The sequence below is a fragment of the Sander lucioperca genome, chromosome 22 (genome assembly GCF_008315115.2).
Source record: "Sander lucioperca isolate FBNREF2018 chromosome 22, SLUC_FBN_1.2, whole genome shotgun sequence".
NCBI lineage: Eukaryota > Metazoa > Chordata > Actinopteri > Perciformes > Percidae > Sander > Sander lucioperca.
The window spans coordinates 27016854-27031425 of record NC_050194.1 but is presented as its reverse complement, the minus strand read 5'-3'; the positions used below and the strand labels follow the sequence as shown (position 1 = coordinate 27031425).

The following is a 14572-nucleotide window of genomic DNA, read 5'->3' as shown; positions in this document are numbered from 1 at the left end:
AGTGAGACTGATGAGAGAGGCCATAATGAGAGTGTAGTGACTCCAGTCCACTTGGTGGCGGTAATGCACCTCCAGGCCATGACTTTTTACCTGCAGTGTTAAGGCGTTTACACTTTGCAATGTATTTGTTAAATCACCTCTTTCGTCAGCTTGATGAAAGAGATGAAAATGTTTCCAAATCGGCGCAGTTTTGGTTTTCTTTGAGACTAACTCTGCCATATGTCATCCCATCACTACAAAAACACATGGACTTTCTAGTAACAAACAAAATGTGCGCCGTTCCCTCTCCCACCGCTACTGAAATGTGACCTCCTTCATGGCTGCTCAGCTCTGCAGTTAATTTCCGTCAGACGCTAGCGGCTCCATTAGTTTGTCTTGTAAACAAACATAGCATTATGTTTATCACATTTGTATGTTCCCTTAAGGTACCTTGCATCAGTTACTCTTCCAGCCAAGCACATTTTACAAGATTTGTGCAGAATGAACTGTGGCTGGGGTGAAGAAATTCCGCAATTACTAAGACAACAATGGATCAAGTGGTTGACTGACCTTAAAGGGCTTTCGACGTTCCAAGTGAACAGGTGTTTAAAACCATGTGACTTTGGACCACCTGTCAATGCCCAATTGCACCACTTTGCTGATGCTAGTGATGTAGGATATGGCACAGTAACATACCTGAGGTTACAGAATGAACCAGGTGATGTATATGTAGCTTTCATTCTTGGAAAAGCCAGAGTGGTCCCACTAAAACCAGGAACCATCCCTCGTTTTGGAGCTCACTGCCACTGTCTTAGCTGTTTGGGTAGACAAGATGGTAAGAGAAGAATTACAGCTTCAATTGGAAGAATCCTGTTTCTGGACCGACAGCACCACAGTCTTGAAATACGTCCACAATGCGGAAAAAAAGATTCCAGACATTTGTGGCCAACCGAATATCTGTCATTAGGGAAGCATCAAACACAGATCAATGGCGGTAAATCCAAACGTCACAAATCCCTGCAGATGATGCATGTAGAGGAGTGACAGTCCACAAACTTTTGAACAAGACATGGTTGTCAGGTCCAGAATTATTGTGAAACGCAAAGGAAACATGGATGCACTGCAAGGTGGAGTCCACTATTGATGAAGGTGATCCAGAGGTCAAGAAGGAGATCTCTGCAAATGCAATAAGCTTACAGAACAGCAGTGCAACCAGTCAGCTGATCATGTATTACTCTGATTGGAAGAGACTGAAAGCTGCAGTATCGTGGATATTGAAAATCAAGAAGGCTCGAAAAAGGAAGAAACTTCTGTTGGATACTCCTCTGGATCTCAATTACAATGATCTGGAAATGTCGAAAGCCAGAGGCTTAATGGGACAACATTTGTCAACTGATGACCTGTCAATGGCAGAAAATGCCATCATCCAATTCTGACAAAAGGAAAGATTTAACGATGGGATTTGTGCTTTGTTGTCTGTGAAAAAGAGTAGTCCCATCTACAAGCTCATTCCTGTTGTAGAAGACGGACTGCTGAGAGGTGGTGGAAGGCTGTTCAGGGCTGCTATGCCAGAAGAAAGCAAACACCCAATTATCCTGTCAAAAGATCAGCACATCTCCATGTTAATTCTCCGACATATCCATGAACAAATAAGGCATGGGGGGAGAAATCACATCCTCTCCAGGTTGGGGGAAAAATATTGGATCACACATGCCAATGAAGCTGCAAGAAAAATCTTGTCAAGTTGTGCTTTTTGCAAGCGTCACAAAGGAAAAATGTGTGATCAAAAGATGGCTGACCTGTCCAAAGAAAGAACTGCTCCAGACTTACCTCCATTCACAAATGTTGGGGTGGATTACTCTGGGCCAATTGAGGTAAAGCAAGGCCGTTCCCATGTGAAAGGTTATGGAGTCATCTTTACGTGTATGGCAAGCAGAGCTGTTTATTTAGAAGTGGCACATTCACTGGACACAGACTCTTGCATCAGTGCCATTTGTTGATTTATATGTCGGAGAGGCCCAATGTCACATTTCCGCTCAGAAAATGGCACAAACTTTACAGGAGCAGAGAAGGAGCTAAAAAGAACAATTGCAGAATTGAACAATGGGACAATTGAAAAGGCTTTACTGCATCAGGACATCAAGTGGAGTTTCAATCCAACAACAGCTTCACATCATGACGGTGCTTGGGAAAGCATGATCAGGCTGGTTAGGAAGGTGCTGATATCTGTTTTAAACCAACAAACTTTAACTGATGAAACCTTGATCACTGTCTTATGTGAAGCTGAAGCAATCTTAAACGATCAAACCATTACCAAAGTCTCTGCAGATCCCAACGATTTAAAACCTCTGACGCTAAACCATCTTCTTACATTGAAAAGGAAACCAAGTTTGCCTCTGGGTCTGTTTGACCAAAAGGACCAGTATGTAAGAAGACGATGGAAACAAGCACAGTACATTTCAGATTTATTCTGGAAAAGATGGTCAAAGGAATATCTTGCTTCGCTACAGGAAAGGCAAAAGTGGAACAAAAAACGTAATCTTGCAACAGGAGACATTGTTTTGTTTGCAGATGCCACATTGTCATATTGCTTATTACCAGTGTTGGGCTGCTACCTGGAAGGTTTAGTGAGCTAAGCTAATGTTAGCAGTTACTATACATTAAATGAAGCTTTACTACACTAAAGCTAACGTTAGCTTAGAGTTTTTTTGTGATTGTTGCGGGCAAAAATCCTTGATTATGGGGCACGTTTTCTTAAAAAATGCGATGGAATATGCGGGATATTTATGCAGTTTTATGCGATGAAATTGCGGGAACTTGCAAAAATTGCGGGAACTTGCAAAAATTGCGGGAACTTGCAAAACCTGCGGTTTCATCATGGCTTCATCGCGGGGTTTGCAGCTTTTCGATGATGTTCATGTCGCGTAATTACGCCACTTCATAACGGTCCCATGGCAACAGGGGAAAATGGCTGCTCTTGTGTGAAGTAAACGCAACATTTTTCAACTTTCTGCTAAGCTATATGTTACTTTTTTGCAACGAAAATGCGGGGATTATGAAATCATGCAAGCCCCGCATATTTTGCGTGGAAATCGTCAATTTATGCAGCGAAAGTGCGGTGTATTTGAAAAAATGCGGCCCCCGCATAAATATGTGGACTTGGCTGATTATGCATTGAATTATGCGATCGCATAATCGCGTTTTTCTGGAGGGACTGATAAATGTAGCTAGCTAAGCTACAGCAACATGGCAAAAGTAGTTTACTCCTAGCAAAATTTCTATGAATCCATATAACGATACATGTCTGTGTATGGCGGTGGGGTCAGTGATTCTCAGCAGTTTTATTTCAGACTGCAGCAGAAAGCGCCGCTGGGCTTGATCAAGATGAAATAGTGACAAATGCCGGTTCAACCGGTTAGCATAAAACCTAACCAGTTTAGCCCCATACACTGGACTTGACCGGTGAAACCACAAATCTACCCTACTCTAGTTTTTAGTTAAATATGCCTTATTATGTTTGTTGTTTAATGCATATCAAAATCTCCATCACATCAAATAACATTTTTGTATGCGGTCCATTAGGCTGGCGTTTTGGCATCAAAGGAGGTCGCTCCGGTCTCTTCCCAGAGGACCTCACCCAGCCATCTGCGGCCCCGGACTACCACTGTATACACCTTGAACGACGAGATGACAGGAGGAAAAGCATGAGGGGCACTAGACCTGTCAGTCCACCCAGGGGCCCGTCTCCTGGTCTCATCAGCAGACACACGGGCAGCACTGATTCAGGGCGGCCCCGCAGAGAGGCCTCGGCCCCGGGATCGGTTCAGAGATCAGGCCAGAGCTCACTCCAGGGCTCAGTCTTTGACTTGGAGATCCTCTCAGGCATGGCTGAATTTGCCATGAAATACTTTAGGTATGAAGAAGAAGAAGAATGATAACTGTTGTTGTTGATTATCTTGGTTTAAGTTCATAACTAAATGGTTTATTTTGGGCTACCATTATTTGTTTATTAAAGAGTGGGGACTACAGGTCTGCCAGCAAGTGGAAGGAATTTTTCAGAGGCAGTTCAACACACAGGGGTAAGACTGTACAATCCCTCTAACATCATATATATTACCTCTTTAAATAAGGTGCTGTTCATTGGTTTTAAAGGGGTGATAGAATGATTATATAGGGTATTTCACACTGTTCCTTAAGGTCTCCTAATAGGGTATGTAACATTGGTTGGGCTGAAAATTGCCCGAATGCTATTTTATTAGGCCCTTAACTACCCTGTGAATATGGCTCTATTTGGAACAAGAGCTTTTCTTCCAAATATGGTATGCTCATGAATATTTAGATGAACTGCGCGCTGACTGGTTGAGCGAACCACATACACATACATTGGAGACGAGACAGCAGGTCTCATATTTCATACACTGCAATATTATACATTGTTTGTCTGCTATTTTGTTATTAAATTCACTTCTGAGACTTTTTTATGCGAGAAATCAACTATATAAAACTCAAATATGGGCCGTTTTACGAAAATTGATGGCTAATTGCAAATTTGGTAAGACGTGTCGGACTTCAGGAGCTCCACGCAGTCTGACGAGAAAGCGGCAGCCTGCTGGGCTCCATACCCAGGGCAAAGTCATCGTTTCTGGGTTACTGGACTACTGGGGCTCGGGGCTGCCAGCTGCCGGCATAACTATAGTATATTTACAATTTGAATTTCGTCACGGCATGTATATCACAGCTACCCTAAGGTCTTAACAAAGCTAACACTTTTGTCCGATTTCAGTTTAAGGCATTTTTGTGAATTTGAGGGGTCTTGTTAGGAGGAGCTGCTAGCTAGGCTATGTGTCCCATTCAATCCTATGGGAAAAGATCGCCGCTACACTTTCGGCATAACTATAGTTATTTACACTTTGAATTTCGTCACGGAACGTATATCACAGCTACCGTAAGGTCTTACAAAGCTTAGCTAACACTTTTGTCCGATTTCAATTTAATGCATTTTTGTGAATTTCAGAGGTCTTGTTAGGAGGAGGCAAGTTAGCTGTCATTGATAGAGCTCCATCCAGCTCACTCGCAGACAAGAGGCGTTTATTTCCCCGATTGTTAGTTTAAATAACACACATATCCATTCCACGTGTATGGAGCACCGCGGGCATACCTCTACATAGTTGATTTCTCGCATAAAAAAGTCTCAGAAGTGAATTTTGTGATGAAATAGCGGACAAACAATGTACAATTTCTGCGATCTGCGCGACCTATTCAGAAAACTACCTGATCTCAGATCAGTGGTGTAGCCTATGTAAATGTTGGGGCGTGACAAAGGTAGAGACTAGAGCCAAATAAGAAGGAGCCTTATTTGAGATTTTTCAGAGGCAGTTTCAAATTGTGAGATTTGCAGAGAAAAGAGGTGTCAATGGGACTTTGAGGTTCTATGTATGTCCTATTTACCCTCCAAACTCTCGTTATTCAACTATGACAAGGTAAAATCGGTTTTGCATTCTATCACCCCCTTTAATAGTTCTGCTTATTCAAATCATATGTCTTGCAGAGTTCAGACTGTTGTTGTCCGTGGTTTCAAATCAAGTCCGCCACAATTTACTATGAACATACTGTAAATAATTATTATTTTCCAATCTAACATTTTATACTAATGAAACTATCAGCTCTACTGCAGAACGGGCCTTCTTCAGAACACTTGCTTTTTACCTCCAGACTTTTATTCATTTAAAGCTTGTTATAAACTTCAAAATGATATATAAAATACCTGTATTTCACAAGAGCATGGAGCTCTGATATTATTACTCTGATCCAAACTCTTGAAATTATGAAATTTAAATATTTTCTTTCTTTTTTTAAAGATTATTTTTGTGCATGTTGTCTTTATTGGAAAGCTGCTAGTATAGTGGCATCCATGTGCTTAGAAATGTGGTTAAATAGCAGATTATCCTACAAATCTCATGTTGAACACCTCACTCCAAAATTAGAAATTCTAATTGGATTATTATATTGGAACATAATTAGTCTTATTGATGTCAATTAGACTTCCTAAATAAATACAACTCTGACTGCATTGGGTTTTGTTCATCCAGGTTCCCATACAGGAGTCTCTCATTCTGTACAATGATCCTGAAATCAATGATTTATCTGTCCAGTGCTTCCTGAGTGAGTGCATCCACACTAACCACACTAATGCACACTGAAACCACTGCTATTCTGTTCCTCCGTCATCCTCCCATTTATCTGTCCCTCCAGACCTGATGCAGTTCATGGGTGACATGCCAATGAAGAAGAATAACACCCAGTCAGACTGCATGCGCCACATCTTACTGGTCAGTTCAAACAGTGTGTCTAATGGACTGCATTCATAGAGCGCTTTTGAGTTTCTGCGTGTCTCTGAGTTTGAGGAACTTCAAACAGTTTCTCTCTTCTGTTCAGTTAGGGAAGGAAAAGGAGCTGCTGAGAGATGAAATCTACTGCCAGGTCATCAAGCAAACCACCAACAACCCAACCAAGTAAGATTGTCATTTATTTAGGTTTTGGGTAACATTTTCAGTACACGTTATTTCTGAGTATTAACAGGAAATAAATGAATTCAAATACATTCGTAAATGAACCAAATATCAGTAAGTCAGTCTTAGCAGGCAACTGGTTAAAACTGATATTTTCAACAAATGAAACAACAAATGCCTCTGTTCTCATGAAATACAAACATACGGCATGCTTTTAAGCTGCAATAATTCATATTTTTTTTATTAACAATGGATCAAATGACTATGGCTAATAGGAATGTGGTCGCTTGTAGTGACAGACCCACAGACACTTACCACCAACTCCCTCAGCTGCACAGAGCTTTTATTTATTTATGACAGATGACAGTGTAAAGGTAGATTGGAAAGGACGGGAGAGAGAGGGGGGGGGGTGGGCATGACATGCAGTGGCACCAGCAGACGTAATATTGTACGCACTGTGCGTACGTTATTTTTCTGTGAGACATGCAAGGAATCTAATGATAATGTGTAAATGCGCCCAGGAGCAGCAGACGATAGCAGCTCTTTCCTGCTCTCTGCTCTGTTCACAGTAATCATTTTCTCATTTATTATATGTTATTTCACCAATAGTCTATATCTGTGTCGTTCCACTTCTGGGATTGCTCCGGTGCCACACGAAATTCCGCCGGATGCATGTATTTTCGCCGATATCCGTTACCTTCCGCTTTCTTTGTGTTGGAATTTGTGAGGACTATGTTAACTGCTCCTCAGATCTCTGCAGGGTAAATCCAGACAGCTAGCTAGACTATCTGTCCAATCTGAGTTTTCTCTCGCACAACTATTTTGCAGTGGCTCCGTGCAGAGCTTAGCACCGCCCATGACGACTGTGATTGGTTTGAAGAAATGCCAATAAGCCAGAGCATGTTATTCTCCCATCCAGGAATGCTGTGTAGACTAGCCAGACCCTCCTCTGCTCTGCAGCGTGTGGATGGTCTGGCAAAGCGAGGCTATTTCACCAACAACCCATCCACAATTAATCAGAATGTTCATTTTTATGACCCGATCCGTAGATAGTTAACTGGTTGCTGAGTATCGCTAAACCCACGGACGGAGCTAGCATGTTGTTTGAATCATGTGTGTCAACATGGACATGAATATTGCGGTTATGAGGCTTATCCCGTTTTAAATAATATTTGGGCTATGTTTAGATAGCACACAGATAAATCATGTTCTTTATATCTCCGTTAGGCTCGCCGACAGCTGTCTGCTCTGAGCGCATCCATCTCTCTCTCTCTCTCTCTCTCTCTCTCTCGCTCTCTCTCTCGCTCTCTCTCTCTAAAATATTTTCATGATCTGGTCATGCAATGATAAAAGTACGCTAGGAGCACACTCTCATACACAATTTTGCATTTTAAGGGTTTAATTAGAATTCAAAATGTTATTTTCTGTGTTGTGTTGTCTTCACAGATCTTCGTGTACCCTCGGCTGGCGGCTGCTCAACATGATGACCGGCTTCTTCCTCTGCTCTGGTACTCTGCAGCCGTATGTCACACGTCACCTACGCGACATCTCGCAGGACTACGAACAGCCATACCAAGGTAGAAGAAACACAAGACAATACATACACAATACCCGGGTGCGATTTGTGAGAGGGGGCGGGGGGTTTCGATCATGCACAACAAAACATGTCAGCATTAAATCCACCTTCCAATACCACGGATATAGAGCCACTCAGCCAGCCATGCCAAAAAACTTATTTATGAACTTCACAATAAAATAATCTCTGAATGAAATAGCACAACGTGGTATCAACATAAAACACAGCACTTTCAAGCTGGAGAGCGGAGTTCACTTCGCTGCGAAAAACAAAATACTTTCACCGAGGAAACGCTCGTTTGTTCTTTGGGAGTGTTTTAATCCAAATCCAATCTTTTTCCTAAACTTAACTAGTCGTTTTGGTGCCTAAACTTAACCGTTCTTAAACTTAAATGCTCACTTTTTCTTGCTAAACTCCACTAGCACGGCCCCTGAAAGGAGCGTCATCTGGCGGTGCCTGTAGCCGGCTCTCAGTCACCTATTTGCGGCTAAACAACTGCCGGTGTTAGCCGGCGTCACAGAGCTCTGTAGCAGCTTAATCAACCAGCAACTGCTGCTCAGATTTGATCGTTCTATGGCACTATGTGTTCATGTTACAGCGCTTTACTAGTTTAAAATACTTCTATTTTAGGTATATAATATATCGTCTATTTGTGAAGTAGCATTGATCACTTTGAGGTGGGGATACATTTTATCTCCACCGGGGATAAAAATAATTCAGCAGAGGCAGGGATATGTAGACCAGAAAGGGGGAAATCCCACACATCCCCCACGGGAAATCGCACCCTGCACAATACCACAAAAGTTCTTCACAAGTCATTGTAATGTTAAAAAAAAGCCTGCTTTATTCAGATATATATATGATGTGTCTTTCAGTGCACCCACTCTTTATAACATAGCATATGTGTCCTCAGAGCTGGCGTGTGTGTGTCAGGATAACCTTCAGCGATCTCTCCGTTTTGGCGGCCGCCGTAACATCCCCTCACACATGGAGATGGAGGCCATTCTGGCAAGTTAACCCACACACTCAAGCAAATAATACCATGTCTTTCATGGTGTATTTCAACTGTCCCATTCCATCATCATTATCTGCATTTACAGCCGAACTGATTCTGAGTGTCTTGGCTTTCTGCAGGCTGGCAAAACATCTCGACGTTTTCCCATCCAGCTGCCAGGAGGAGTGGATTTCCCCGTCAAGATACGCATCTTCAGTGTAAGATTTACTCATACCTACTGATTAGAGCCCGACCGATAAAGGATTTTTAAGGCCGGATATCGATACAAATATTTGGTGATTTAAAAATCCGATATTCCGATTTATCGGCCGATATATATTTTAAAAAAAATCCAGAAATGCGTAACAAAACATAAACAGATTTCCCTAACATTAGTTATTTGTAGTTATTTTTGAGTCCTCACTAAAATAATATGATAATGTTTTTTTTTTGTTTTTTTATCATTCACATTTTTATTGCCTTTTATAGAAACAGAGACAAAAACAACAGTGATCTCTCACTAAGCAAAAATGGAAGAGATAACAACAAATGAGCGAGAAAAAAAGGATAATATATAAAAAAATATATATATATATATATACACAGGGTAAACATTGGTCTAACTCGTCTCCATATCTTTCACATATCACACCAGTAGCACAAATGATGAGTATTCTACCAATATCGACCTGACTGTGAAAAATGTGGGTAGGTCCCGATGAGCTCTTGACTGCTATTCACATACACTATATAGGGGCAGTCATCCCACTGCTGTGACCTACTGACACCTATACACTAAAACATTGACATTATCCAGTGTGGATTATACAATATCAGTCATCTCTCACACATCTTAGTAGTGACTTATACATACATTAAAATCAGTTCGTCAAATTCTCTCCCATTAATTACGCAATATTGCATTCATGTAGGGGCCCCATATTTTCCAAAATACCTCCTGTCTGTTGTTCAAGTTAAAAATGTATTGTTCATAGATGGCCATTTTGGTCATTTCTCCACACCAGTCATTGAAAGGGATGATATGCTTTGTTTTCCAATGTCTTATCATAATTCTACAACCTGTGTTAAGGGCCAGTCTGCACCAAAGAGTTTGTTGAACTGACAGGCCCACCCCTACTGGTATAATGCCTAATATACACAGTGCCGGGTTCTGTATCAAATCTGCTCGTAGTACTTTGTTAATGAATGTTATAATATTTTCCCATAAGTTTGTTGTCATTCATATAGCATATGCATCAAAAATCAAAAAGTCAAAGAGTGTTGCCAACAGGGACATTGTAGAGCGCCCTCTGGTGGACAAACTATACAACGCCAACACTCAGAACATGGTTGAAGAGGGTTTTGTCCGTTTTTATTTTATTTTTTAAATATTCATTTATCAGAATAATTTATTTGTCATTATAAATGATTCTGATAAATAAATATATTTTTAAAAAAATCATTTATCGGCCATTATAAATGCCGATACCGATAGTTTGGAAAATGCCTAATATCGGCCCGCCGATAAATCGGTCGGACTCTACTACTGATCTATGAACAAAACCAGAGTTCTTTTGTTTATTATCAATATCTCCGTGGCTGTGTTTTGTATTTTCCGCCAGATGGCAGCAGATGTGGTAACAGAGATCTGTAAAGAAATGGGCATCTCAGATCTCGCAGAATTCAAAGAGTTCTCCATCATCGCCAACCGACATGAAGGTAAATCAAACTGATAGCGTTTCTAATTAATATAGAATGTATAGTTAGACTCTACAATAATTTGTAGATGTGAGACAGTCTTTGGACTTTAGATTAAAAAAGGCTTTGTTTAGCTAGTTAAGAAGTCTTTATCCTGAGTTAAATGTGATTCCTTCTACTTTTACAGGTAGATTCAGTGTCTTTTCCATTCTGATAAAACAAAAAAATCCAGAACATCTAACTCTAAAAAGATTTTTGTTTGTTCGTGTGAATTAGCCAAATATAAAGGGGTCACGTCATCCAAATTACATAATTATGCATTTTCTCACTAAGCTCTAGTAGTACCTATCAGAGGTGCTGACTCAAGACACACAACTTGGACTCGAGTCCGATTTAAGTTTTGAGTCTGATGACTTAAGACTCAACAAAATCAAAAAGACTTGACCTGACTTCACTTGGAAATTAAAGTGACTCGAAATGACTTGATATATCCAAGTTGTCCAGCCCAAAGATTAAAACGTATGTTATAAAAAGGTGTGTGACTGTCATTACCCCCATTTGATTGTAGATTGCGATGTGGTCAACAAAAACTATACAGCAACACACGAAACATCCAGCTCAGAAATGACAAATGATTGTACAGATGACAGTAATAACACACCAAGGCTTGTTATGAAATGTTGTAATTTTTATGGGAAAATACACATTTACATTTTTTTATTAAATTTAACAGCAACCTTCCTCCCTGGAAACAGTGTCCCCCCTTACTCTGAATAATCTATCAACACTTTGAGCTCATAGTGGATCAATCAATCAGACTTTATTTTTATCGCACTTTTCATACATGTAAATGTAGCACAAGGCGCTTCATACAATATCCCCCCCCGCCACACACACAATACCCCTCCCCCCAGCCCCATTCACCCACCTACCCCTAAATCGACAAAATGAATTCATTAAAAACAGGAACCGAGCTGAGGAAACGCCTTCATAAGTGAGGAAACACCATCACACTTCAAACCGAGATATGCTTAAATATATAAATAAATAAAGGCTCTAAACAGTGGCTAATAAGTACATGAATGAATGGTTGTTAAAAACAATCCATAAAATACAGATACTTAAACCTACATTGTGTAATTTTTGAGTTCTTAGCAAAAACTCCTTTGTTCTTTCACAAATATGTGCTCATTCATGTGTAATTACTTCCACCAACTAATATAACAAAGTATTCTCTTAAGCCTAGAATCTGCCATTCAGAATCATTCAGAATACATACGGGCGAGTCGCTCCAATGACGGCAGCCATGTAGCGCCTCCATCTTTAAAATACATTACCCAAAGAGGGACATACCTCCGCATTTCGCCCTCTTACACCTATTGGCACCGTGATGAATGCAAGGGGGGGACTACTCGCCAGGGAAGCGAAAAAGAGAATTAAAACGACAACGCGACAGGCAAAGCAACAAGACCAAAGTTAATATTGGAGTGGCTAAAACAGCTGCATGGAAACGATGGAGAGAGTTAATTTCGGGTTCGGCCACCGTAGGAGGAAGGGCTAGAAAGTAATATTTATTTGGTTGTCATATACAATGTCACCGCTAGATGGGAGAAATTCTTACACAATGTACCTTTAAATAAGTAGAATAAAAAAAGATTCCATTCACCTTTATTATGTTGGGGTGGCAGCAGAAATCTCAAAGAGAAACCTGAGCATATAACTGACACTTTAAAGATATGGAACATTATTAATTGAGGGAACCTCTTATATGCCACATTAGATCCGCATTAAACAGATAAAATGATGAAAAGTGATACAGATGAACAGATCGGTGTCCTGTGCTCCTCCTCTGTCAGATGGGATAATCCGTCCCCTCCATGCTGAGGAGTATCTGTTTGACTTCCTGCTGGATGACGGCTCCATCTTCCTGTCCCTGAGAAGAGTGATGTGGAGTCAGCCTCTGTCCTTCAACAGTGACCTCTATGTGGAGTTCCACTACCAGCAGGTGACAACCACACACTGTAACTAAAGATGGAAGAAGTCTACACTTCCTCCCGCTGTACAAAAAGTGAAGCCAAAATCTCCTGAATATGGGCGCTGTCATCTTTAATTTTATTAATTTTGGAGCCAGATTCTGCGCTGTAGTAGTCTATATCCATGACGCTCCACTTCAGGGATTGTTCCATTGTCGCCGGAAATTCTGCCAAATGTCCCTCATTTAGGCCGGGTATCCGTCACCTTCCTCTTTCTTTGTGATGGCGTTCTAATGCTGCGACATATTTTGGGCTTCATTTAATAAACATAGCCTGTAGTAGTACACAATCATATGTGTATTGTTTTGATTACAATGTGCGGAATTACTTTACGTTGCCTATTTATTTCTATTTCGGCATCTGTACAGCATCAACAGCGGTCGCCATTGTTGTTTATGTTCTGGTACAAGTTAGTAACGGTAGTAAGTTACGGGTTTGACTGCCGTTCCAGGGCACTTTCATGGGTAGAAGGTTGTGAAAACACGGGTTACGGGTTGCCTGGAACGCAGCATAAACTCTGGTGGATTTGTGAGGACTATGGTTAACTGCTCCTCAGATCTCTGCAGGGTAAATCCAGATAGCTAGCTAGACTATCCACTACACTACTCCAATCGGAGTTTTCTGTTGCACGACTAAAACTACTTTTGAACGTACACGTTCCACCAAAACAAGTTCCTTCCTGAGGCTATTTAGCAGAGGCACCGTTGCTCCGTATGGCTCTTAGCGCCGCCCAAGACGATTGTGATTGGTTTAAAGAAATGCCAATAAACCAGAGCAGAACCACCTAAAATGACTGAAACCATCTTTGGGAAACATTTATTTGAAGTGTACTTAGATTTTTTAGTTTTTAGCCCATCTGCTAACATGGAGGGGGCGGGGCTTATGACTTATACTGCAGCCAGCCACCAGGGGGCGATCCAGATGTTTTGGCTTCACGTGTCAAACGCCGGGTCACTGCAGATTTTGATCTGGCCCGCATATCAGTTTAGGTTCACAATACATTTTGGCCCATCTAGTTGTTTATGTCACTTCTAAGACGTTTTTGTCACTTTCTCCGACCTTTTGGGCACTTCTTTTCTATGTTGGCTGGGGAACTTTTCTCCTGACTTTTTTAGGACTTTATGTTGACCAAACTTGTAAGTGAGAAGATATGCAACAATACAGTCAAAGATATTTGAATTTTCGATGAAATAAAAGCCTGTCAATAAACTGGTCTGGCCCTTGATGTGATTCTCATTTGATTCCCAGTGTGGCCCTTAGTTAAACTGAGTTTGACACTCCTGACTTATACAGTCTGTGCATCTAGCCTGGTGACAGGAGCATTATTAGTACATCCACTGGTCCATCTCATTGTTATCTCTGTGTGTGTGTGTGTGTGTGTGTGTGTGTGTGAGTGTGTGTGTGTGTGTGTGTGTGTGTGTGTGTGTGTGTGTGTGTGTGTGTGTGTGTGTGTGTGTGTGTGTGTGTGTGTAGCTCCTGGGTGACTACCTGAGTGGGCGGCTGTCGCTTGCTTCTGCTGCAGGTGGTTCCTCATCCGTCCAGCAGATAGCAAAGCTGGCAGCCCTGCAGCATGTGGCTCAGGGACTGAAGGATCCGCCCTCACTGTGAGTCACACACACTGACGGTCACAGTAACACAACACTGATCAGTTTAGAAACGGGAGATGTCGGGAGACTGGACAGCTCAACAGAAATCAATCCAACACTAACGTACCACTGAGATATAAAATTCACAAATTCCTTAATGACTGACTAAACTCTCAAACAATCAAATGTGTAGACAG

At 41.2% G+C, this 14572-nt stretch overlaps 1 protein-coding gene across 1 annotated transcript in view; it reads left to right on the top strand.

Annotated features, from left to right (window-relative positions):
- myo15b (myosin XVB) overlaps positions 1–14572 on the top strand; it is a 102412-nt gene that overhangs the window by 80875 nt on the left and 6965 nt on the right. Inside the window, exons 52-62 of the mRNA XM_031323883.2 lie at positions 3562–3892; positions 3995–4058; positions 6069–6141; positions 6232–6308; positions 6415–6491; positions 7935–8065; positions 8978–9072; positions 9199–9276; positions 10681–10777; positions 12613–12761; positions 14263–14393. Of these exons, the coding sequence (XP_031179743.2) occupies positions 3562–3892; positions 3995–4058; positions 6069–6141; positions 6232–6308; positions 6415–6491; positions 7935–8065; positions 8978–9072; positions 9199–9276; positions 10681–10777; positions 12613–12761; positions 14263–14393 (1303 nt within the window). The remainder of the gene's footprint in view (positions 1–3561; positions 3893–3994; positions 4059–6068; positions 6142–6231; positions 6309–6414; positions 6492–7934; positions 8066–8977; positions 9073–9198; positions 9277–10680; positions 10778–12612; positions 12762–14262; positions 14394–14572) is intronic.